The sequence below is a fragment of the Poecilia latipinna genome, unplaced genomic scaffold, assembly GCF_001443285.1.
Source record: "Poecilia latipinna isolate Pla-1442-1.1 unplaced genomic scaffold, P_latipinna-1.0 Scaffold22, whole genome shotgun sequence".
NCBI lineage: Eukaryota > Metazoa > Chordata > Actinopteri > Cyprinodontiformes > Poeciliidae > Poecilia > Poecilia latipinna.
In genome coordinates this window covers 225700-250827 of record NW_015112638.1, presented here as the reverse complement: position 1 = coordinate 250827, position 25128 = coordinate 225700, and the positions used below count along the sequence as shown (strand labels likewise).

General features: G+C 37.9%; 2 protein-coding genes across 4 annotated transcripts; one reads left to right on the top strand and one right to left on the bottom strand.

The window, feature by feature from the left end:
- Positions 1 to 773: 773 nt before the first annotated feature.
- Positions 774 to 5629, bottom strand: LOC106949722 (neurogenic differentiation factor 2-like). 2 transcript variants are annotated; one of them, XM_015036184.1, is made up of 3 exons: positions 5362 to 5628; positions 2038 to 2296; positions 774 to 1949 (listed from the first exon to the last, which is right to left on the bottom strand). In XM_015036184.1, exon 3 carries the CDS (start codon positions 1934 to 1936, stop codon positions 860 to 862), a length of 1077 nt encoding a protein of 358 aa, XP_014891670.1. In that variant the 5' UTR covers positions 1937 to 1949; positions 2038 to 2296; positions 5362 to 5628; the 3' UTR covers positions 774 to 859. The 2 variants fall into 2 exon arrangements, with proteins under 2 accessions (XP_014891670.1, XP_014891679.1); XM_015036193.1 differs by lacking the exon at positions 2038 to 2296 and having other exon boundaries at positions 5362 to 5629.
- A 5113-nt stretch (positions 5630 to 10742) lies between these two features.
- Positions 10743 to 24932, top strand: LOC106949713 (protein phosphatase 1 regulatory subunit 1B-like). Of its 2 annotated transcripts, none has more exons than XM_015036168.1 (5): positions 10743 to 11163; positions 19993 to 20076; positions 21568 to 21643; positions 23297 to 23413; positions 23499 to 24932. In XM_015036168.1, exons 1-5 carry the CDS (start codon positions 11035 to 11037, stop codon positions 23600 to 23602), a joined length of 510 nt encoding a protein of 169 aa, XP_014891654.1. In that variant the 5' UTR covers positions 10743 to 11034; the 3' UTR covers positions 23603 to 24932. The 2 variants fall into 2 exon arrangements, with proteins under 2 accessions (XP_014891654.1, XP_014891647.1); XM_015036161.1 differs by having other exon boundaries at positions 10744 to 11163; positions 23496 to 24932.
- The last annotated feature ends 196 nt before the right edge of the window (positions 24933 to 25128 follow it).

Genomic DNA, 25128 nt, shown 5'->3' with positions numbered 1-25128 from the left:
TGTTGAACTGTGGGTGCACTTTGCAGGATGTAATTAATTTCCTTTGGCTTCTGCTTGTAAAACTAATCACCTTCATGAGCTTTTGCGCATGTCCGTCGGTAAAATGCGCTTCTGCTAATTAGCGTCGGACTCCAGCTTATTTGTCGCTGGCTTATGCGTATTGCACGTAAAGGATCTGATTACGTTTTATTTAAATTATCAAATGATGGTCGCCTTGATTCACAATCATTCCGTCATTTCTGAAACTACATATTTTGTAAGCAACAAGTCAAGACAGATGTTTCTGGCCAAAATCAATTTAATAGCGAATTTAAATGCACTAAAATCTTCTTAAAATTTGTTCCTAATGAAGCATAAAAATAAAATCTCCTAAAAAGGTAATTTGTCGACAGTAACACCAACCCTTATCTTTAAACTGGGCTCTTGATGTTTGTTATAAATAAACAATGACAATTTTTTTGTTTAAAACCTAACATTTCCTCCGGATACTGCTTAAAATGTTGATTTATTCGAATAAGCCGCAATTTATTTATTGATGTATTTATTACTGTTCACAGCAAAATAAGATCGCTCCACTCAGACAATTATAAAACACCTTTTCTTTTATTATTTCTGTTGTTTTTGTCACAACATGTCTCTTCTTGACTTTCACATTTTAAATTGCACTCATTCTGCATACAGGAATAATTTACTGGACACATTTTTTGATAGGATGTACAACAGTATAGAGGTGACACACAGAAGGTAATCGTTTAGGAGCTCCGACTGCTGCATTTTTTTAAATAATAAACGCTTTCTTTAGGATTGTCTCTGTGGAGTCGGTGAGCCTGTAGTTTGCTCCCCTCCTTTTCTGAGCTGCTCAGTTGTGGAAAAAAGCGTTCAGGTCTTCGTATGGCGGCGCCCTGTCGTGGTGCAGGTGGACGTCGTGGAAAGGTGGGATGTTTTCTGAATGCGCGCCTCCGCTGCGCGCTCCCGATGGTCCAAAATGTAGGCCGTGATTAGGCCGGGATGTGGTCAGTCCGGAGTAATGCATAGAGTAATGATAGCTCCTGTCTGTGTCTGAGGACTCCTGCTGTTTCCCGGACAGGCTGCCGTTCAGGCACACCGGCGGGCTGTGCTGGCCCTCATACTCCGGGCTGTTGTAGTCTGGAGACGTCCCGCCCGGCATGTACACGGACTCATACCCGGAGCCGCTGTAGGAATGGGCCCGCATATTGAGAGCTCCGGCTCCGGGCTGGTAGTGAGGGCTAGAAAGACGGGAGCAGCGGTAGGGGTAGGGATGCACTGAGAACGGAGAACTGGGCATGTGGAAGCGGGCTCCGTCCGCGCACTGCTCGGTCAGGAAGTTCCTGGTGTTGAGCTGCAGGCAGCCCGCCACCAGGTTGGTGGTAGGCTGGGACAGGCCCTTGCACAACATCTGCACGTAGGTCACCACATCTGGACGTTTCCCGTTGCGTAAAATCTCCCCGAGGGCTAGAATGTAATTCTTGGCCAACCGCAGAGTCTCTATTTTGGAGAGTTTCTGGGTTTTGGAGTAGCACGGCACCACTTTGCGCAGGTTGTCCAGCGCCGAGTTCAGATCGTGCATGCGCGTGCGCTCCCGCGCGTTGGCCTTCACGCGCCGCAGCTTGGAGCGCTCCATGCGCGCCGCCGTCATTTTGCGCTTCTTCGGGCCGCGCTTCTTGGGTTTATCCCCGCCGTTTTCGTCCCCGCACTCTTCTTCCTCGCCATCATCGTCCTCGTCGTCGTCGTCCCCGGCCATCTCGGACTCTGCCCGGCTGCTGCCCTCCCGCGGCTCGTCCAAATCGTCCTCTCCGAGGTGGCACGGCTCGCGTTCCTCCTTCACCTTGCATCCGTCGCTGTCGGTGTCCTGCACCCAGTCCGCCGCCAACCGCTGGACGTCCGGCAGCACCTCGCTGAACAGACGGCTCAACATTGTGGCAGACAACCTGTAAGATACGGATACAATTCGTCAGCTGGACGATCCGTTTCTTACTTCATTTATCTTATTACAAACAAACCATCTTGTTCACATACCTGAACTGTATATGAAAACTTTAACTATTTGTTTTCTTTTGGGGTGCTGGTCATTTCACCTCTTAACCACTCTGTATCTTTATGTCTTGGGTCGTGTTGAACTTGACTTTTCGGTTGCTAAATTTAGTTGTTTCTAGCAACAATGTGTGAACTCGTATTCATCTTGGCAACCAGCTAGAGTCATTTTCTGTAGGCATCAGGTAAATATCTAATTCGTAACCATTTGGTATCCATTTCCGCCTCTCCTCCCTTCGTTTTCCTGCAAACAAACAGGACATTTCATAACCACGCACCTCAAAATCATTGAACATTTTTTGGAAAGGATCTCTTTATGAATCATTAAAAGAATGCCTCACACATATACTTGCATTAAACTGTTTATTATTTCCTGAAAATCTGTTTTAATATATTTCTATTTAAAACTAGGAAGCCAATGAACGAACTGGTCGTTTCCCCTCTTGGCCATTTTCTAATTTTGTAGTCTTGGGCCTTTATTTAACTGTTTCTTTTGCAATTTCATTCCTTTTTCTTATAAAATGGAGTTACCTACCACACCTCTTGACGATTTACAGCAATTTTATCATTTCTACTGATTGTCTAATGTCAGGAAATTTAAATGACTAATAAAAAATATCTACCAATAGAGATCAAAACAAGAATACATGGAAATAGATCTTCAGACAAAAATACTCAGACAGGCAAAGAAAACTAAACTGCTGTTTGGCTTGCATGCACCACCCCCAGGCCAGCAGGGGTCGACCAAGAGCACTGGACTATAAAGAAAAATTTAAAGCTTTCTAATCTGTTATTTTAATTAACAATGCGCCAGATTTTTTTTTAAATTGATGAGTAGCATTTTTCCCCCACTTAAGTCTTAAGATGTTTAAAATAAAAAAAAATATATAGGGTTCTATGAATTGAAAAATGTATTAGTTGTGAGAGAAACATATTTCTCTATTATCTGTTATGTTATTAGTCATACATTAATCTCACTATAGTTCAAAGTTTCATCTGTCTTCCTGCCTGGGTTTGTGCTGGTGTCTTTACTGCTGTCTTTACAAATGTTAAAGACCTGTGTTTAGTTTGATAATTTGTGCTTCAAATTATTCTTTCTGTTGTAAAAATTGATTTGAATCAAACAGCCAAGTGTGGACAGTTTCAAAGACTTGTTACTGCAGCTGATGTAGTGGGTTGTAGGTGAGAGTGGGGCCCGAACTGCAAATCTGCACGAGGCCCCATACAACCTTGGGATCGGCTCTGTCATTAGGACAGAAAAATATAAACTGATAGATAGATAGATAGATAGATAGATAGATAGATAGATAGATAGATAGATAGATAGATATAACAATGTGGGTTATTGAGATTTTTTTAACAATAAAAATGAGATGGTACGAAATGGTTTGTTAACAGGTACTAAACAAAACTAGATTTGTTAACATAAACGTTAACCAATTAACCCACAGGGTACAATATCAACTTCACTTGTCAATGAGTTTCGTTTCGTACCTGAAAAGTCTGGTACGAAACGACCAAAACTAAGTGCCGAAGGGAAAAGCACCTTTTATTGGCTAATTCTCGTTTGCGCCAATGGACTCCATTGTGACCCATGAGCAAAGTTAAAACGTCTTTCCTTGTTGGCTGTCAAAGTGGGTGTAAAATCCTCTCCATCCGGGCCACCAACTGACTCTTAGTCGTCCTTGAAAGTCCCGCAGAAAAAGGATTTCTAACCCGAAGAACCGGGTACAAAACGATCATCGGCTTAGCTACGAAATAATCGACCAGCACCGACTATGACGCTGCGGCCCTGTGGCTGTTGACGCACTCACGTGTATTGTGCAAAACGAGACGACACGTTTTAATGAGCTCTATTCTCACCGGAGGCCAAGACGAGGATTGGCCTGCCCGAAAAGAGGAAAAAGTCAGAAAGTGTTTTGAGTTTATAGCCTCAAGGTGTGTCTCCGACTTATTCCACCAATAATAATAAAACTGTAAAATAGTTTGGCTATTTTGTTCAGAAATACAGTTGGGAACGACTTAAAATATTTATGGCAAATCTTAAATCCAAATGAAGCTACGTGTCTTGATGATTTTGTCAAAGATATTGGAAATGTAACTAAACCTGACTGCTTTTCACCCCATAGGGTGTTTGTTATTCTTATTTAATGTCTCCATTCAAATTCGATAAAAGGTTAATATTTAATTGCTTGCAGCGTAAGCCTCGGACTCTCCTCGGCCTAAACCTGTGTGAGGAGACGTGTCGGGCAGCATAAGCTTATTCCCGAGGGACGCACTCGAGGTACGGATATCTGCTGCAGGAAAAGTGACATCCCTTAGAAATTCCTGCACAACAAGGCCTCAGAATAAAACGAGATCCAAAACATTGTTTTTATTTTTTATTTTTTTGCGCATAAACGCATTCTTAGGGGATTTTTTTTTAAAAAAAAGAAGCTTTCTCGGGATTCCTCATTTGCTTAAATTATTTGTGAAATTCCAAACAAGCTCGCAAGAGATACTAAAAATATAAGGATTAGCGCATTAGATCAACTTGAGTAGGATTATATTTATAAGCCATTTTCTAATTTGAATTGGGATTTTCAATATCTTAGGAAAATTAAATAAATTTTAAAGATAGGAAGGCATCTCCATTACGCACAGCATGCGGGGCAAAATGAATCCGTACACGAAGTACGTTGCTCTGATACACAGACTTGTAAGTCGGACTCAACAGGAAAGTTGTCCATTTAAATAAAAAATTAATCCCTAAAATTCTCGGATCTTCTCAAATGTTTTTGAGCTCAGCTGTGCTTGTGGAGTCCAAGGGTGTATTTTTTTTTTCCTCCCTAATCTTGTAAGCACAATGTAATTAATGCCAACCAATACCTTGTCAATTAGCCCGTGTATCTCTGTGGAGAATTCAACCCCCACGGCTCTGACGAGCGTCGTGCACGAACACACACACACACACACACACACACACACACACACACGCACCCATGCAGCCACAAATAAATTACAGCCCCGATGTTAATTTTCTATAAGAAAATAAAAAATGCTATTTGGGATGTATTTCTAATTGTGTTGATTTATTCGACTGTAATCTTTTCATTTAAACATGCAAGAATGCAAAAAGAGCAGCACTGAGGGGGGTTTAAATGAGTTTAGGATCTAGTCTGATTTTATCATAGAGAAAGAGCAAACTGAGGCATTGAATTATCTTCAGGTATTTTTTTTTTTTTTTTTTGCTTTGAGACATTAATATTCTCCGTCGCTGCAGGAGTAACAAGCACAAAGGCAGAGCAGAACAGGAGATGGTTAACCTACCTCCGCGGTGGAGCTCAGTGACGGGGCAAAGCTGGTTTGTTTACACCATCTCTCTCCGGGTGGGCATCACATCCACACGCCCTGCGCGGATTCTGCGGGGATGCTGCGTGGATGCTCTCACGCCTGTTTCCTGCTACTCCGTTCCTGTCTGGATCCTCTGCTGCTGCCGCCGCCGCCGCCGCTGCTACTGATCTGTCTGTATCTGCTGCACAAGCCGTGCTGAGAGGGAGCCGTGTGCCACCTCAGAGGCGGGACCGGGTGGGTTACATAGCAGCTCTGATGCCAGGCCCATATGGCTGGCACGTCATTGGCAGGAACCATCACATGAGAACCGGTGATTGACATGCGGCCGCATTCACAGAGACTGCCCCCCTCCAGCTCCCCCACTCCCCCGGGGGAGAAGGACTCGCCATCTGTCACTGAGCTGAAAGGAAAAATGGAATAAGAGCGAGATGGCACAAATAAAAATGCTTCTTTTAGCCGCTATCATTGGGGAAAACGGGGTTAATCTCAAATATGGGGTGTAGGAAAACAATCCCCTTACTAGAAATAATTATAGTAAGCCTATAAAAACATTTCTGATTGATCCTGTGCAGCTACAGCAAAACAAAGAGCACCGTTAGATAGTGACAACTCCAGGGTTACTGTGGATTAATAATGTAGAATGAAAAATCAACTCACTTTTGTCTTGGGGGAGAAAAAAATTGTAAACAGTAAGATTCAAGCAATAAATTTAAAACCACAATTTTGTCCAAAAGTATGGCAGTCCATGAGAGGTAAATTTATTGCAAAGAAAAAACAAAGAACGAAAGAAATTGTCAAGATGTAGTTGAAAATTTAAACAAATAAATGCTTCAATAAATATTTAGCTAAAAAGCATGCTATTAATAAATATTTTGTAACTCATAAAAACAGCAGGTGTATGGAAGTGCAAAAGTGCCACAAGTATATCACGGACTATTACATAATTGTAACAATATGGTAAACAATTACAAAATATTTTAATAAACAGTTAAACTATTGTGTCATGTAAAAAATATATAGTTTTACTGACCAAAAGTTTGGAGTAGTAAGGTGGTCCAAAAATTTCAGTAAGTCATTAAAAAGTGAAATGACAGAATTAGTTTACAAATATTTAATAAGATAAATGTATCATTAATAAATATGTGAAGTAGATGCAATTATTTCACTATGTATTCAATCATTATATTGGCACAATGCAGATTTATGGACGTCCATAAAGGTCAGAATTTCCTAAATGAAAATTAATAATTACATGACTGGCTAAAGGTGTCATTTAAACAAATGCAAATATTCAAATGAACATACAAAAATACAGATGTCATTAATAAATGTTTTGTTTTGATAAATACGTTGTATTTCTGATAAAAAAAGTAAATACTTGTGAATATATTTGATTAGTTTGCAATTGTGAATGGTGTTTGGAGGCCTAAAAGTGCTACAATTTAATTTTTAAATTTATTTTTAAAAACAATTAAAAATATTTTAGTTCAATTTTTAACTTAATGAGCAATTTCAAAAAACCAAATACGATAATTTTACTACATCCTTTGAATATGGAAGTCTGGAGGTTCAAGTGTCCCACGTTTCAATAAATCCATTTATCCATCAAAGTGAGAATCCATAATATGGAGACACACAAAACAAACAACAGTGCACAAACACCTAAATACAGTATAGAGAGACCAATTAACTGGGCATGTTGTTGGACTGTGGGGGGAAGCCAGAGTGCATGCGCTGGAGAACATGTAAACCCCATGCAGAAAGAAGTCAGACTGGGATCTGAACCCAGGATTAGAACCCAACTGTGTCACTGTGAAGCCATTCAAAAAAATAATATGTAAATGATTACCTTAATATGCCAGTATGCTAAAAAAATAAAAAATAAAAAACTGGAAGAAAATACAGAAGTATTTTAAAAAATGCTGCAGGTCTGTGGTGCAGTTGGTATTGATGTTGCCTTGCAGCAAAAAGGCTGTGGGTTCAGACCCTGGCCTGGGGTCACTCTGGGTACTCCAACTTCCTCTCAGTCCAAAAATCTGACTGTTAGGTTAATTACTCTAAATTGCCCTTAGGTGTGAGCATGTAATTGCTTGTCAGTGTTGGCCTTTGATTGACTGGTGACCTGTCCAGAGCCAACCCCGACTTTCACTCCCTGACGGCGGGAGACAGGCACCAGATGTGACCCTACAAGGGTAACCATGTATAGACAATGGATGGATGGACGGATAGAACATCCAATTGGATAACCAATCAAATGTTGTTGTAAATTTGACAAGTCCAAAATTTTCGCTGGTGCACCTGCAGCTGAGAAAACATGAAATAATTGAATGAAGCTTGAAAAACAACAATGTATGATTTTAGCTTATGGAATGTAATCAAGCATACATTACATATTTGCGCTACTGTATGATCTCATATGTGATTTTTTATTAATCCCCGTATCAAATAATCATCAAGTAAGACTGAGGCAGCAGTCACTGGTTTTGACCTAAAACCCAGTGTTTTAGGTCAATTTTGAGAGAAATTTGAAGTAAAAATCTGCAGATTCTGTGTGAATTTTACAGATTTGTGAAATACTGGAGGGATTTATTGATGTAATTTGGAGTCCATAGGGCCACATAAACAGCTATGGCGGGCCAGATTTGGCCCCCAGGCCTTGAGTTTGACACATGTGCTACACAACATCCACCTGCACCATAGACATTATTAAATAATATAAATACACAGTGTATTATAAGCCTGGCGGGTCACTAGGCTTTACTTGTGCCCCCACCAGGCTTAACATTGCTTTTTTTTAAAGTCTGCATTTTTTAAGACTTTATCGTAGGTATTCAGATATTAATCTTCCAATAACACATAATATCTAGTGATATTTTCAAAATTTCTGTTAACTTTAAACATTTTTTAACTCAAAAACACAGCAGGCTGCTGGATGAACGACTGCCGAGCGCCACAAGCTTTCTGCGGGAAACCTTCAAAAAAATCTATTCACATGTAACACATTTAGTTATTTAATTATGGATGAATTTCTTTAATTATGCAGTTTGAAATCAACATACATGAAATTTATTGTTTATAGAAATATTTTTTATTTTGGTACTTTTGGCACTTGATTAAAAAAAAATCTATCAATACATAAAATAAAAATCATGATCTTAAAGGGGAAGAAAACTCCACGATGTCCACTCAAAGGCTAAGGATGAAAAAAATATCCGGGCAGCGACTGAGATCAGAGTCAGGGTGCAATTGCCTAAACGAGTCAATTGAACTGAGCTAAGCAGAGCGTCCCGTTTGTGCTGCCAGGCTTGGCACAGGTGCCATGTGGGTGGATGGTGCCAAAGGTGGCAGAGGCACAGATTGCAGAGAGGGAGCAGAAGTCAAGGAATAAGAAAGGGAATGAATAATAAGCGAGAAAGCCAGGGGGACCGGGCTTATCATCCCCATCATATTACTGATGCACAGTTTAGTAACCAAGGAGCAAGTTCTCTCTATTTTTACTGAAAAAGACAAAATGTTGTTCCCTATCCTCTGATAAAAATGTAGCCAAGGCCAACGTGGAACAGGTTTCACACAAATGTGAAGAATCAGCGCAGAGACTTTGCTTAGATTTAATGAATTAGCATACTTTCTTAAGGAACAAGCTCCAGTCATCATTTGGTCTACAGTTAACCCAATAACATTCTTTCTTCTATTAAACAGACAGAAACCAAAAATAAGCAGATGATGATTTGTATAACTGTGGGGACTGGTGGCCTTTTCTTTGGAGCCACACAACCCATCTCCCTGTTGAAGAAATGCATGATACTGATGACACATGATGCTGCCACTACCAGTTTCACCGCAGGGAGAGTGTGTTCAGGGTAATAGGTAGTCTTTTGTTTTCTGCATTTTGCATGCAGTTTGATTTTATTCTCATTGAACCAGAACATTTTTATCTTTAAGTTGTTGTGTCTCCACATGGGTTGTGACAAAATAATACAATTTCTCACAGACTTCTTTTAACAAAGAAATATTTTCTTTTTGTTATTTTTCTGTCAGCTTTCATAACTAAATAGTTGTCCTGATTTCTCCACCTGAGCTGGTGATGTCAGCAGCTCCTGCAGAGTAACTAAAAGCCGCCTGTAGTTTTCCCATACGGTTTCCATATTGATTTCTAACCCTCCTGTAACACTTCACAACTTTATCCCAGTAATAATAAAAATGTCCATGTCATAATTGTCCCATTTAATTTATTGTTAAATATGAATGTTTCGTATTTAATAAACATGAAACATTTTTATTATGGCTTATAATTGGCTTTGTTTACAAAGAACCTTTCTAGGTTGTCATTTTAGGACTTTAATATTTTTGATGTGGGTGACATCTGCTGGTAACAAGAGGCTATTACAATTTGACTGGTGAGATCTATTCATAACGATACAACATTCCACCAAGCGATGACTGGCGGTCGAGCGACATGCGATTTGTTTTGCTGATAATAACAAACAGCTAAGTGTTTTCGTAGCTTTATGATTCTACAGTGAGGAACCTTTTGACATTTTTCAGCATCACGCCTTGCTGTTACACCAGCGTTTTTAACTATAAGTGTAAAATGAAGATACTGAGATAAACATCAACAGTAAAAAAGTAAATAACAAACCGTTGCCTTTTGGCGCCCTCTCGTGGCGACTTGCTATAAATACAAATTGACTAAAGAAATGTGCGTAGTGTCACGGTTTTTATTGCTCCTTAACAGGTTAAAGAGTTAACTATGATTATGAGAAATGCAGTTATTAGTCAATTTTTTTTCCAATTTGATTTATGTTTTGGAGTTTGGTGATCAGCATGACCTCCCTCTAGAATATCTGCAGCATCTTTCTGCAAATACTGACGGGTCTGAGCTTCCACATGAAGAAAAGTTAAACTAATGTTCCCTATGAGGCCTTCACAGAACAGCTGGATTGATATTATACACAGCCGGGCTTTATTGTCATCAGAAAACAGCTGGAAAGAACTGGATTTTACTGAGGGGTATCAGAGTAAAAGGGGAAAAACATCACTCTGTTGGCCTCTCTCACGAAATCAAAATAAAATACTTTTGACGTTTATATAAAAAAAATGTAGAAAAGCTCGCAACTGGAGTGTTATCAGTCCCTATTTGTGATTTTTTTTCTTGAAAAACAAAATAATAACTAAACATAATAATAAATGTACAGATATTTGAAGGAAAGGCAATAATAATAATAATAATAATAATAATAATAATAATAATAATAATAATAATAATAATAATAATAATAATCGGCTCACGACATGTCTGGTTCGTCCACTTTGAATTTTGAATTTCCGACGGCAGCTGAAGGCATCACAGAGCTCGGTTTCTTGTCGTTATGTAGAACAGGTCAGCAATCACAGCGGGACAGGCATATGGTCAGAGAGTGGGAGAGGGGAGGGCAGAAAAAGCGCCAGAGAGTGAGATGAAGCTGGAGAATCTGTCACTTTCAGAGAGACTCAGATATTTTTATTCACCCGCATCTGCTTCAATTTGACCGCCGGACAGTTAACAACAAACTGCGCCGATAGTTAAATCGCTGCTGCTGCTTCTTCCGACTGGGTTTTAAAGCCGGACGTTGGTGCGCTCGGCTGCGGTGAGGTGACAGGCTGGATGCCATGGACCCGCTGCTGCCCACAGACCCGGAGATGATGGAGCGAGAGGCGGACAAGGACGCGCGGAGGAAGATCCAGTTCTCGGTCCCGTCCTCCATCTCTCTGCAGCTGGATCCGCGACAGGTGGAGATGGTGAGACCCCACAGCGTGATAAACCTGTGCTTAACACCTCCAGGGACGTTTAAATGTTTAAATGTTTAAAGTGTAGATTTTGAAAGATAGTGGACCAATGTAAAGTTTACCGTGATAATATTAAATTAAACGCAATATAAGCGCATCTTAGTCAATTAAAATATCATTAAAAAGTTTCAATATTTTAGAAATTCAGTTCAAAAAGTTCACATTTTAAGTTGTAGAAGTTGTACGTAAAACTGTACACATGCCAGTTTTTATTTTATTTACTTTTTTGATATTTGACATGTTTTCTCTACAAACCAAAACAAATAGCTGGAGAAAAACAAACAAAAAAGTTGCAATAAACCTTGTATCTAATTCTTTGTTGAGGCTCAGTTCACCTTGGTCATTTGGTTCCTTTAGCTAACGTCAGATGTTGCAGAGAGGTTACAACAAATCAAAATGATCTCAAAGGTATCAGTCAGGTGAAACTGGTTCATTTAATTCAGATATGCTGGAGAAGGGATGCATGTAAATGTTGCAGAATAGCAGCTCTTGGGGAGTGGAGTTATTTCAAAGAAAACATTCAGTCCTGGCTAAAATCGCCTAAAATCTTTTGCAAAAATGTGTTATGGCTGGATGAAGCAAAATGTAAACTTTTGGGCCACATTTCCATAACCTATGACTCCCAACTGTACACCCAAATCACTTAATCGAAGTAAAATTTAACTTTTGGCTTTGCCGAATCAGAGTCCAGGACAAATTCAGACAGAAAATCACCTGAAGACGAATGTGGACGATACATTTGGAGAACTTCTGCAAAATATAGTTAAGTCAAGGTGATACACAAGTCAAGATGGCATTTTAATAAGGGTGTGTGATTGAGTCTGCAACATTTTAATTTAATAATAGTTACAAAGTAACTCCGCGAGCAGTACTGCTACACAGCCGTTAGAAAAACAAGCACCGTTGCACAACCGTCGTCTCCTAGCAACGGCGGAGTGACGCTGACCCCCCTCCACAGCCACGTCAAACTGCGACACAACTAGTGAATAACACACACAAAAACACACAAAACAGTATTAATTTACCTCCATGTACACCACTATAGACTCATTGCACACAGAGTAAACTATTCTAAGCCAAACTTTTTCCTTCCATTCAACTTTCTGTTGTTATGGTAGGATAAAACGCCTACTAGTTTCTTTAGCAATGACCTCAAAAGAACAAATGTGTATTTGTGACATGGAGAGGTCAGATCAAGGTCATAATGGCGGACATTTAATGACAACTTCTGTTGGTAGTTTCAGATACTTTGCTGCTTTTTTTGTTTTTGCGGACATATTCCTGGCGCATGAGACTTTTATAGAAGTTTGAGGTTAAAATGCTCTTACATAACAAGACTTCGCCAAACTCCATTTCGCTCCACATTACCCTGTGGGCAGCAGCTCTAGGATTAAGCTGAGCTGTGCTGCCTTATAGTTTTGGAGCCTTTAAAAGTAATGAGAGTTGTCTGCCCTTCAAAAGAGTGGAGGATGAGGAGGAAGTGAGGGATAAAGCAGCCATCTGTAAAGCCGAAAATGAGATTTGTCTGAGCATAGCAGAAGCACCATAAACACATATGTGAAAGGAAAGAAGGTCACGTTTTTACTCATGTAAAGAGAGGAGGTGCCCTGTGTGTGTTTGTTATGTAAAAGGAGCCTTGAGCCTGAGGCTGAATCTTTCTAAATCAAGTGCAAGTGAAACATGCAGACAATTGTGAAGCGAATTGTATATTTTTCTTTTGCATCAAATAGTCCTAAGATTGCATTCTGCTGCCTGGAGCGAAACCGTTACTGGATGGAGACAGGTGCCATGTCAGAGATCCGAATAATTTTCCCCAAGTGGACGATGAGAAACTTTAAAAAAAAACATCTGTTTGGAAAGCTTGTTCTTTCCTGGAATGCATAAATAAACTAATAAATCAATCATCACCAGCCACTCAAATACTTCTTGCACATCTGCTGTTTATAGCTCTCTTGTCCCCAGAGCGTCGGACTACTTTCTATGCCCCTTCTAGAGCAGAAGCGTGTCATCGTTTGCTTCAGCACCCCCAGTTACAGAGGCTCGCAAAAGTGGCTTCAGTTAGTCCTCGGACTTTTTCACATGTTGTCACATTAAAACCAGACATAACAACGTTATCTTATTGGGATTTTAAATGATAGACACAAAGTAGTGCATAGCTGAAATGTAAGGAAGTGTACCTTTTACATGAACTCTATATAAGGTCAACTGGAAATAATAACCGGCAGAACTAACCTAATTAGAAAACAGAGTGGATCTGTGTGTTATTGTTCTGTAAAGGCTAACATCAGAAAACCAAAAAACACAGTTATCCTCTCCAAAGATCGCTTAAAATTTGCCACAAGTCCTGAAGGAAGTACAGGAAACTTGGGAAGGAATTTGGCTTTTGCTCATAGAATAGAAAAGTATTACATTTTTGTTCATCTTTTTTTTTTTTATAGCAAAAACTAATGCTCATCACCTTGATTTTTTTTTTAAAAGAACAGTTACACATGGATGGTGGTGGCTGCATCATGCTGTGGGAAGCTGATCAGTGTTGAAATATGGATACAGATAAATGCAAATCAGTGCAGGAGGAACAGCAGTTAGATATGTAGAGTTAAAACTAAAACCATGTAATGCATAGGAATGAACTCATATTCATGGGTTAAAATGGTCTAATCCAAGGGTGTCAAACTCATTTTCAGTTTGGGCCAAATCAAAATCATGAATGCTCTTAAAGGGCCTGTTGTGCCAGAATGTATTGATAAAACCTGTCTACAAACTGTTACAATATCAATGAATTATTAACATTAAATAATGTTATTGAACATCTTTTCAGTCCCTCCAGGATTTCATGATTTTTTTACAGGATTTTTGTAATTAAAATCAAATATTGCAAATATTTGTGCTTATTTTTGACGGTAAATGTGACTTTTTATTACTCACTGTGTAGATCATGGATTATAATCTGACATCAGTTGTACAAATAAGACAGGTTTTTTTTGAGAAAAATCCGCAATAAACTCCCAATTATGTATTAGCGCAAAAAAGTGCGGTGATTTGTTGATTTTGTGTGAATTTCCACAATAATTATCAAGAAACTGAAGGGACTGATTGATATAATTTGGCAGTAAACAGATAATATTATGTTATTTGATTGATAACATAATATTTGAACAGACTTAGTGTTTATCTAGAATCTAGAGCGCGACATAAAAAGCTATGGCGGGCCGGATTTGGCCCACGAACCTTGAGTTTGACACATTTGGTCTAATCAAAGTCCAGACCTGAGTTGATGACATGAATGCTGCCCATCCAATCAAAAAGAACTATGAAGATTTCAGTTTCCAGACTGTGATTGCAGTATTGGAGTCTGAATATTACACAGTAAATCATTTTTTTTTCACTATCAGTTCATTACATGAAGTCCTATTAAAAGAAAACATTAGAAAATGTAAAAACAATTAGCATGAACACTTTTGTCAGGCACCATGTTGTTATTTGGATCCCTGATTGAAATATCTGAACTTGATATTTGGTTCTGTTTACATTCTCACATGCATGCGGTTCAGATTCGGTTGTTTCTTTTCCCCTTGTTAGTATTCATTTAGTCTTTCTAAGCAGATATTTCCACTAATCACTCAAGCCAGTTTTCCTTCCAAGAAAACCATTTTGGCAGTTTTTCAGCTTCACATCATAATTGTTTGCTTCTGTTTTTAGTTTTCTACATTTCTTTTTGTATTTTCTACTACATAAGTTGCTTGAACTTCTGGTTTTCCTAGTTCTGCGTGTTGATATGGCTCACTACCTTATCTTTCCCTCTGGGCTGAGAATTTCCATCACCTGCGTTTCATTAGTTTTGACTTCTGGGCCTCCGTTGTTCAGAGTTGGTTCATTAACATCATGGTTCGTTAACTCTGCTTCTCTGCTAAGTCTTGTTGTGTTATCTTAAGCTTTGGGCGTTTCGTTGATCCATCTAAGTCAGGAGTCAAACTCATTTTCCTTTTGCCCCAAATCAAGATCATGAATGTTCTTAAAGGGCCAGTTGTGCCAGAATGTATTGATAAAACCTGTTAAGATGTTAAAACCTAAATAAATTCTTAAAATTAAATAACATCTTTTCAGCCCCTCCAGGATTTCGTGATTGTTTTTGTGATCTTTTTGGAAAATAAAAGTGTTTGTGGTAGTAATTTGGAAATATTTTCACTTATGTATGATGGTAATTGTGACTTTTCATAACTCGCTGCATCGTTATGGATTATAACTCATCATTAAGTTGTTTAATGGAAGCAATAAATACTGCCACCTGCAGGTGGGAGTAAACTGTCATTTAGATCCAATGTTTTTCATTTTTGTGAAAAATCTGCAATAATCTCACAATAATGCAATAGCCTGAAAAAATACAGGAATTTGTTGATTTTGCATGAATTTCCACTGTAATTCACAAGAACCTGGAGGGACTGACTCAGCCTAATTGATTCAATTTAGCAGTAAACCGATAAAAGCTGCTTTGAATTGATTGATAAAATAATATTTAAGCACACTGATATTCTGACGGTTCTATTTATGTGTCACTTTAGAGTCTAGAGGGCCACATAAAAAGCTGTGGCGGGCCATATTTGGCCCCCGGACCTTGAGTTTGACACGTCATCTAAGAGATTGAGACCTACCTGTACAGGTCATTTATGCTTCAAACTCCAACAGTTAGGGGCCAAAAACATTTCTGGATTGTTCTCCTGAAGCAAGTCCAGGGGTCATGGAGTACGGCCATGTTCAAGTGCATTCAAGTCACTCAACTGGATGAAGTAACATAGCAGTTCCAGGAATCTGGTCATTGTTTAACGTCTAGAAATGGAGCTCAGCAGTTTAAGCACCCCTGTGACCTTCTTATTTTCCAATATATCCCAGTTTTCTAGTAGGACAGTTAACTATTACAATATTTAGAAAAAGAAAAAGCATTAAAAGCTGAGGAAGAATCAGCCAAGGATGGAGGCTACAGATTAAAAAAAGATTAGCTGAGGACTGAATTAAGGGCAAGGGCAGTTAAAGCCAAGAACTAAATTTCATCCCAGAGCTCCAAACACGAACTGACGGGAAGTTATTTAATTTACAGGAATGACAGAGTATTTGCTCAGTTATCAATTAATAAGTATGGCATTTTGCATGCAGCAGAAATTGTATGAAATATTGAACAGTTTTAGCCAGAAGTTCTGGAAGTGGGAATAATGCTTAGGTTTTCATTTTAGCTGAGTCTTTGATAATTAAAGCAGGTCATATGTTCAAGGAAGTTTAGAGGTAAGTAAATAAATAAATGCAAAGACTGAATACTTACAGAGCTGATCCCTTTCCTTCATTAACACTTCTAGGAATTAAGTGAGAATTGTTAACCACAAATGGAGAAACATGACAAACCTTTCAGTCTACCAAAATGACTTCAGAGTGCAGAAAAGACCACAACCAGAGACATTACTCAACAAAATGCCTCACGCATATTCAGAAAGTTATCTTACTAGTGCAACATTACAGGTTATGCTTTTTTTCATCTGTTCTTCAACAGGTTGCAGGCTAACTGGACTAGACACAGGATTACTAAGAGTATAAAATAAAAGCATTATATGAACCCAACAAGGGATTTATGGCTCCACCCTCTGATCTTTACGACTAAAGGGATTGAGAATCTGTCTAAAAGCCTCTTTAGGAACCAGTTCTGACCCCACACTGCATTTATAGCTTATAAATGTTGTGATTTTAGACTCTAGAGGTTAAATGTTACTCTTAATTATTGACTAAGTCTTACTTGTAGCGCACAGTGTGGAAGTTTGATTTTTAGTAAACAGGAAAAGAAATAAAAACTGCAAAAAGTTTGATTAATTGTGTACAAAAACATGTAACGAAATGTCTTTGGTCCAACTGTCTTTACTTCAACCAACAACAGAATAGTGATGGTGATGCACAGCATGTCAAAACTCAAAGCAGATGGGCTAAAGCGTAGGAAGACCACACGGGGAGCCACCTCCTGTCAGATAACGACAAAAAACTGAGGCTATTTGTTCACAGACTGCAAAAAACTTTACCAATTTTCAGCTGCAACATCCAGATCATTGGGTCAGAATTGGGTGTAAACAACATGAAGTAGTTTTTCTCTTTAACCCATTTAAAATGCTTCTGACACTGGCTGTGTTTCCATTGAAAATGTGCGTAAAACTTTACAGTCGAAAAAAGCACAATTATGCATTTGTGCTGTTTCCATTAAAGAAATGCAATTGAAATCACGCATTAAGACATTAAAAAACATGCCGTGCCATGATCCTTCTACCGCTTCCTGTCGTCTTCTTCGTCTATTCTGCCAGTAGTAGCATCCGATTTTTGATCGCATGACTTGTGTGATGCGAATTAAGAGATAACGTTACAGTTTTGTGAAGTACACTAATTTTGATACTGCCAAAAACCCACCTCTTTCTAGTTCCAAAACTTTACATTGAAAAATTGACATTTTTTCCATTAAGCAAATTTATTTTCAAAATGTGAAATTGCACGATTTTAAGGCTAATGAAAATGTTGTTATTGTCTCTATGGTTCAACAATTTTTGACCAAATCCTGGATATGTCAGCAATGGATCCCATAGTCCATGCCTTGGAATCTAAAACAATCTCTTGAATAGATTTTAATTCTCAGTTTTCCCAATAAATGTTTGTACACTTATTTTATTTTGCTCAATCTTCCATTTCTTTGCTCGGGAAAAATCAGCTTCTTTACCCATGACCTTTTTTTTTTGTCAGAGACTTTCTGCTGGTCGACTGTAAAGTCATCAGTCTTTTCATTGACTGTGCTGCCAGAAGATAACATTACAGTATCACGGTTTCCCCTTGAGAACTTGCTAAGCCTGGCGGTTTATTCATCCAGCGTAAAACTGCGTGTTTTTGAGTTAAAACTTTTTAAAAGTTGACAGAAAATTTGAAAATATCACTTGATAATTATGTGTTATTAAAAGATTGGAAGATTAATACCTGAAAACCAACTATAAAGTCTTAAAAAATGCAATCATTTTAAAAAGACTTAAATAAATAAGCAATACTAAGCCTGGTGGCCCGCCAGGCTTCTAATACAGTGGGGGAAACCATGAGTATTATAAGTTTTTTATTTGTCTACTGTCAATTTCTAATAATAATTAAAAAAAAGCTGAACTTTTGGTTTTCATCGGGAAGAAATATTGACAGAGTTGGGCAGTATTGTAAATCAAGAAACACATTCAGGTGTAGAAAGGAGAACACAGGAAAACCCCTGAAGGTCAGCAGGATCCGTACCATAACCTTGTTTCTGTGAGGTGATACTACATGGAAATCCAATGTGCTGAATTTCTAAAACCAAGGAAAAAATCCCACTTCCTGCTGTGTACATGTGTAAAAAAACACTTTACACAGCTCTAACCTCCCACTGGTGTTTTTTGTATCTCAGATTTTCATAACAACAACATTCAGTATGAGCTTGACCTTTTGCCTCCACTTGCAACAAAGGTCTACATCTCAAAAGCTCTCAAACAGGCGCCTAGGTTCTGATTTTCACTGAGATTTCTGTCTATTTCTTTCTGTGATGCTTTTAAATCATATTCTCAAATATCAGCAGTATATTAGGTCGAAGAGATAAATTTGTCAAACAGAGGGAAGCAGAGGCAGTAGGAGGAGCCGCCCACATGTATTTCGCCTACGCTGCTGACCTTCCTTCTGCAGGTGCTCCAATAATAAAATAACACTCGTAGTAACACGCTAGAACCTGAAAAGGTAGAATTACAAAAATAAATATTTCCTGAAAAGCAGAAATAATATATTTGAAAATAAAAGCCTTTAAATGATTCCAAAGTGCAGATGTTATAGTAATAAAAGTAATGTTTTAAATGTGAAAATATTTTAAATTGAAAGCATTTCATGGATGTTGCAGCAATGCACTGAATCACTAAAGTGGGGGAAACTTTACCTGGTTTATAGAGTTTGGGGTGCCTCTGCTAGGAACTATTTTTGGACAAGTTGCTAAGAAAGCTGGATCTTTGTTCTGCACTTCATAAGTTGCATAACTTTTGTAGCCGATGACTCACGCTGCTATGTAAATAACAAATAACTGTTACGCATCTCATAGCAAGAAAAAAAGGACAATAAAGGTACAAATCAAAATTTCACCATTGATAAAAAACATACAATGAAGCAAAACTTGTGTAGTGTTGGAAAGAACAAGATATTTACATTTACATTTTTCTCATCGTCTAACATTAAATCAGACAAATGTCTCCTGTTTTACGTCAGGATTACCCAAACTGGTTCAATTTGTCATATGCCTGACTAAAGAATACATTTTTAGATATTTTTAAAAAATATATTTTAAAGATTGGTGTGTATTAAAACATTCGGGAGACTCCAGTAGGTTTAATTAAACATTTAATAATAAAAAAAATCACATCTGTAGATGAGTTTTAAGGTTTTACCCTTTCTAGTGAGACGTCATGGCAAAAATCCAGAAAAACATCTGTGAACCTCAACATGTCTGATCAATCCTTGGGTAGAAATGCATAAAGATCACCAAGTCATTCGTTCAAACAATTATATGCATCACGGACGACATGAGAGGCCATGGCAGCATTTAGGAAAGAAACAAGTTTAGTGTTTTGGTGTGAAACGAGATCCCCAACTCCAGAACAAAAGCAAAAGGTCCTGGTTGCAAACTCATAAAAAATGGAAATGTACGCAGCCTTACACACTGCAGTTTGATACAAGCAAATACAGACAGAAAATTCTCTTTTTGTCTTTGCAAAGATTCGACGCCGGAGGCCAACACCTGCCACTCTCTTCAAACTGACAGACCCGCCATCACCAGAGGAAGACAGCAGCTCGCGTCAGGTACCACCGAGGAGTTACAAGTCAAACCAGAGAACTTTTATATCAAACTTTAATCTTCTTTCATAATGAAGTGCTGCAGACTTTATTTATTTTTTTGCTACTCTTTTTTTATTACACCATTACACAGTGTGGAAATTGGGTGTTTTATAAAGAAAGTGTGCAAATGAGAGAGTTTTTTTTTCTAAATTTAACCTACTCTCAAGTTGTAAAGATGCAAACATTTTTTAAGGAATGAACATAGCTGTTTTCAGTTGGAAAGATTGCACTAGAATATTTGAAAATCATATTTAAATAATTGTTTATATTAAAACTAGCAAGAGTTTCTCATGTAACAAATACAATCTAATGTAATTTATGTTGTTGATGTTAAAATATTGTTCTATTATTTCCATATGTATGCAGGGCCTTGTAAAAGTATTCACACCCCTTGAACTTTCTCTTTTTCTTGAACTTTGTCGCATTAAAAACACAAACATCAGATTTTATTTAACAGATCAACACAAAGTGAAGTGGATAAAAATAATGTTCAAAATATTTTGCACATAAAGATCTAAAAATGTGACATTTGCATTCAGCTTCTTTACTCTGACACCATTTGGTAAAATGTGGTGCAAGCATTTAACTTCAGAAAGGAGAAATAGAAAATGCATTGAAAAAGATGCTCTCTTTAAATTAAACTAAGGCTAATTTTATTTTATTTTTTGGCGTCTGAAGTGGGAAAAGGTTTAGATCACGGCATTTGTAAGAGCTGGAATTACTTATAGTTAAAAAATTGTGAAAATAATTTCAAATAAATTCCCAGAATTCAGAAAAGACTAACTGGTGGAAACTTTCAGAAGCAGCTCTAATTTCAGTGGAAATATATAATATTTAAAGTGTTTACTTAGAGAGGCTGAATGCAGGCCGCACTTTTCAGATAGTAATTTGTTGGGGGGAAAAAAATCTGAAAATCATTCATCCTGCAGTACTTTGTGTTGGTCCTACCTCATAAAATCCCAACTAAATGCAAGTGAATTTTGTGGTTACAACGTGAAAAAAGTTAGAGAGATTTGCAAACTTTTGTAAGTGTTCATCTCCGAGAAAGTAGACCAGCTCTGCTATAAGATAAGTTGACTAACTCCTTTTAAATCCTCATTTTAATTTCTGTTTACCTGCAAATTTAAAATATAAAATGATAAGTAGGTAAAATGGTTAAAAAAAAAACAAAGTTCGAGTTGCTTTCTCTGCCAGACACATCCCGACAAAGCTCCAAAAATATTCTTTCTTTCTATTGATTTACGACAGTAACAACCTTTCTGTGTCATCTTTTCTTCTACTTTTTATTCCATCCATCAGTTACAAATAAAACACATCTCTGTTTTAATTTTCATTTTCATTTTGTGCATGAAATACTAAAACAAGATAATGTTGGGCTGTCTTAGTCTCCTCCCCAGATGTCAATTGAAACATCTGTCTGCTGCGAACAGTGATTCTCATTCATTGCTTCCACAGTGGGTTCTGGGTGAAAATGGATCCACGAAAGCCAAACTGGTTCACATGGCAACCTACCAGCCACCCTCACTTAAAGGTAAATGCCTTTTTTTTTTTTTAATTATCTTGCAAATGTGTCCTCATTCTTTTATCATATACCACAAACATGAATGGAGAATCCAATGCTGAGTTGGAACATGTCCGTCAAAATCCAGACATTTGTATCCACAGTCTGATTTGTTGGTTTCTGTGTCGCCTATGAGTGTGGATCAGTGTGCCATGTCAGATTAGGAGCAAAAACAGCTGTGGGTCCGTTCTGGATCATCCTGGATTAGGGGCTGCAGCTGCAACATGCTCTCTTTCACATATTCAGACATGCTGCTGCTAATGCTAGCAAAAATATTTCTCTGTTTGTTTGTGGGGGAGCAAGTTTAAGTTTACTTTTAAAGTATCTAAAAGACAGCATATTGGTCTCTGTAACCTGCTGCTCTGTTGCTGGATGTTAATAATTTTGGCCAGAGATGATAAAAGAATTGGGTCATGATTTTAAATATGAAGGTACCATTTTCATAAGGTTTTTTTGCTTCTTTAATTTCCCCATAAAACTAAGAAATTGATTAAAAAAAACTTTTAAATGGACTGTGGACTTGAGGATATTAGGAAATCTTGCTCACCCAACATGAGCAGAAATACTGACAGAAATGTTGCCAGATGCAGCACTTTTACAGCAGAAGACAAATGAAAAAATACAGAATTTCTACTTTTTGCTTCCACAAAGTAGAATTAGCACTGCGGTACAGCAAGCTGTCACAGGAAGCTAGAAAGGAAGCTTAAAGGTAGATTTTGGCTCAAAAGTCTTCAAATTCTTTGAGATAAGTTTTCTTTTCTCTCTCTTTCTGTTTGGTGGACATTTTAGCAGATAATTGATGAGCATGTATGGAGGACCAGAGTTAGAAATAAATGCAGTAATACATTTATTTGGAGAAGGTCCACAAATGCACTAAAACACTGAAACAATTTAATAATTTATTCATATATCAGTAGGACAGTTTTTCCAACCATGCTGTTGGCCCAGGTTTTGTCCCTCGGGTTTATTTCATGATCTAAGCTCTGCTGTTTTGGAAAGTACAGCTGGAGAACCAAATGAAATGACTAGCTTACCTAGTGACACTGCAAATGAAAATAAATCGTTTCATAAGACGTTAACGCTGTCAATGATGAGTAATCACTGCTGATATGGATGGCTTAATGAAGATAAGGTATTCTAACTTTAAGTTCCTCCAGCAACCCATGTAGAAATTTAAATAATCATTTTATATTTAATATGTAGGGGAGTATCGCTAAGGTCACTCCCAGCTCCCTCTGGAAAGGTCAAACTCCCTTGTGCCTGACCTGGTCAGATGAATCATGGTCTGGATTACGTCATATAGGCAGACGGTTGGTTTTGTTATTTATCTGTGACAGAAAACGGCAGCACTACCGAACAAAGACAAGTGATGTTTTAGCATTAGTTCCCTGACCATGTTAGCTAAAAAGGAAGTTTTGAGAACAGAAAAATTGTAGATAAGGAGGTCAGTGTGTTGATTCAGTCCCTAAACGATGTGATCTGCGTCTTATTGAGCAATCAAACATGGTGAATTCACCATCTTTCTTCTTCCTCTTTTGTAAGTTAAACACTTTTAGCCCAAACGTCAAAGACATTAACCCTTCCATCTGTTTGAGTTTCTGTTTTACTAATTTGTGTTTCCAGCTGTCCAGATGTTGGCGGCAGCACACCTGAAGTCTCTGGACAGAGAAGCGCCCTCTTCTGGAGAGGAAGAGGAGCAACCCGATGATGAGGAAAAGCAGCAGGCGGCATCGACTTCAAGTGGGTGGTGCACAGTTTCCCCTCTAATACTGAAGTTTTTTCTGAATAGGAAGTGATTTTCCATTTAAAACTTCTTTCACAGCAGATTTAAGAGAAAAAAGCGAACCTTCAACGGATCTTTGTGAGATGCTGGGAAGTTCAGACGCAAGAGCCGAGACCACAGAACTGGAGGAAGAAAAGGGGGAATGACAAAAAGAAGGCAAACTGGCCAAGAGAGTTTGTAGAGAACGCGCCTGTGCAGCACATGCGTGGACATTTTTTGCGTGTACATATGTGCTTTTTAGGTCTGCGGGTGTGTGCATGCATGCAACAATAAAGCTGGAGGTGGAAAAAGAAAGAGCAGAGGAAACATACAATCATCTGGGAAGAATATAAATGAGCAGATATGGGTTAAAGTTTAACCCGAGACAGCCGAGAAAGCTGGAGAAATATTCCATGTCAGCATCAAAACAGGAGTAAGATTTTTAGCTGTAGTTTACTTTCTTGGCTACAAATTGTAAATTAAGATGTTAGACCACATGCACCAAAGTGCCACATAAAAATAAAACTTACATTTACATCAACTACAATAATCGCTACATATACATGTTTGGTCATAGATTATCATAATTTCACTCGTTTCACTCTGAAGATGCAAACTGTGTTGAATATTTGCACACAAGGTCAATGGAGGAAAGAGGATAAATAACAGATGATCACATCTGCACAGCTGCCATCTTAATAATTATGGGGAGTAATCCAACTAATCGTGATAATGTAGCCATGTTTATGTGCTGGGACATTATGAACAGGTGGTCCCTGTAGCAAATGTGATCGAGTTGAGAAAGCACTTTTAACTGGCATCGGTAGTCTTGCACAGTTAAATAAATTACCTGGTCATTTATTAATCTTTATATAATATATTAACCTGTGTATATAACTAATGCATTCATTCTTAATAAACCTATTCGAACAGGTTGTTGCTTTAAGTGGGATTGAACAATCTGCCTGTAAAAATTACGCAATAAAATATTTTCCTTTGTGTATCTAACGGGTTAGGTGGTCCAGAATGTTGTGTCACTTTTAAGAATGTCACATATTCATTTTAAGAGAATAAAATGGGTTGTATATTTAGTCTGGTATAATTAACTTTTGATTATCTAAAACGCATGTGTCAAACTCGAGGCCCGCGGGCCAAATGTGGCCCACCACAGCTTTTTATGTAGCCCTCTAAACTCCAATTTACATGAATAAGTCCCTCCGGTTTTTCAATAAATGTGCAAAATTCACTCAATGTTCACACAAAATCTACAAATTCCCACATTTTCTCTGATTTTTACTGCAATTGTTTCTCAAAATTAGCCAAAATCTTTGGCTTAAGTGACTACTGCCTCAGCCTTACTTGATGTCAAATTATAGACCGCAATCGATACGGCCATTAATAAAAAGATGTGTTTAACATCACACATTAGTACGAATATCATAAAAATTCTTCACAAATATTTATAAAGTAGCGGCACAAAATCTGTGATTTTGGTTGTTAAAAAACCCACAAATTCTTTTTTTTTATTTTTAATATCCAGGTTATTTTTACGTTCAATCAGAACGTAAAAAGACTATTATTTTATTTTAAGAAACACTTATTGGGTGCTGAGACAAAAAGCTTTTTATTGATATTTTTACAGTTGAATTGGTTTTATGAATACATTCTGGCACAACTGGCCCTTTAAGAACAT

What these genes read in the sequence shown, in the direction of transcription:
- LOC106949713 (XM_015036161.1), top strand. Translation starts at nt 11,035, where the DNA reads ATGGACCCGCTGCTGCCCACAGACCCGGAGATGATGGAGCGAGAGGCG. An exon ending in ATCCGCGACAGGTGGAGATG is followed by an intron (nt 11,164 to 19,992) that starts GTGAGACCCCAC and finishes GTCTTTGCAAAG; the next exon opens with ATTCGACGCCGGAGGCCAAC. An exon ending in AAGACAGCAGCTCGCGTCAG is followed by an intron (nt 20,077 to 21,567) that starts GTACCACCGAGG and finishes TTGCTTCCACAG; the next exon opens with TGGGTTCTGGGTGAAAATGG.
- LOC106949722 (XM_015036193.1), bottom strand. Translation starts at nt 1,936, where the DNA reads ATGTTGAGCCGTCTGTTCAGCGAGGTGCTGCCGGACGTCCAGCGGTTG.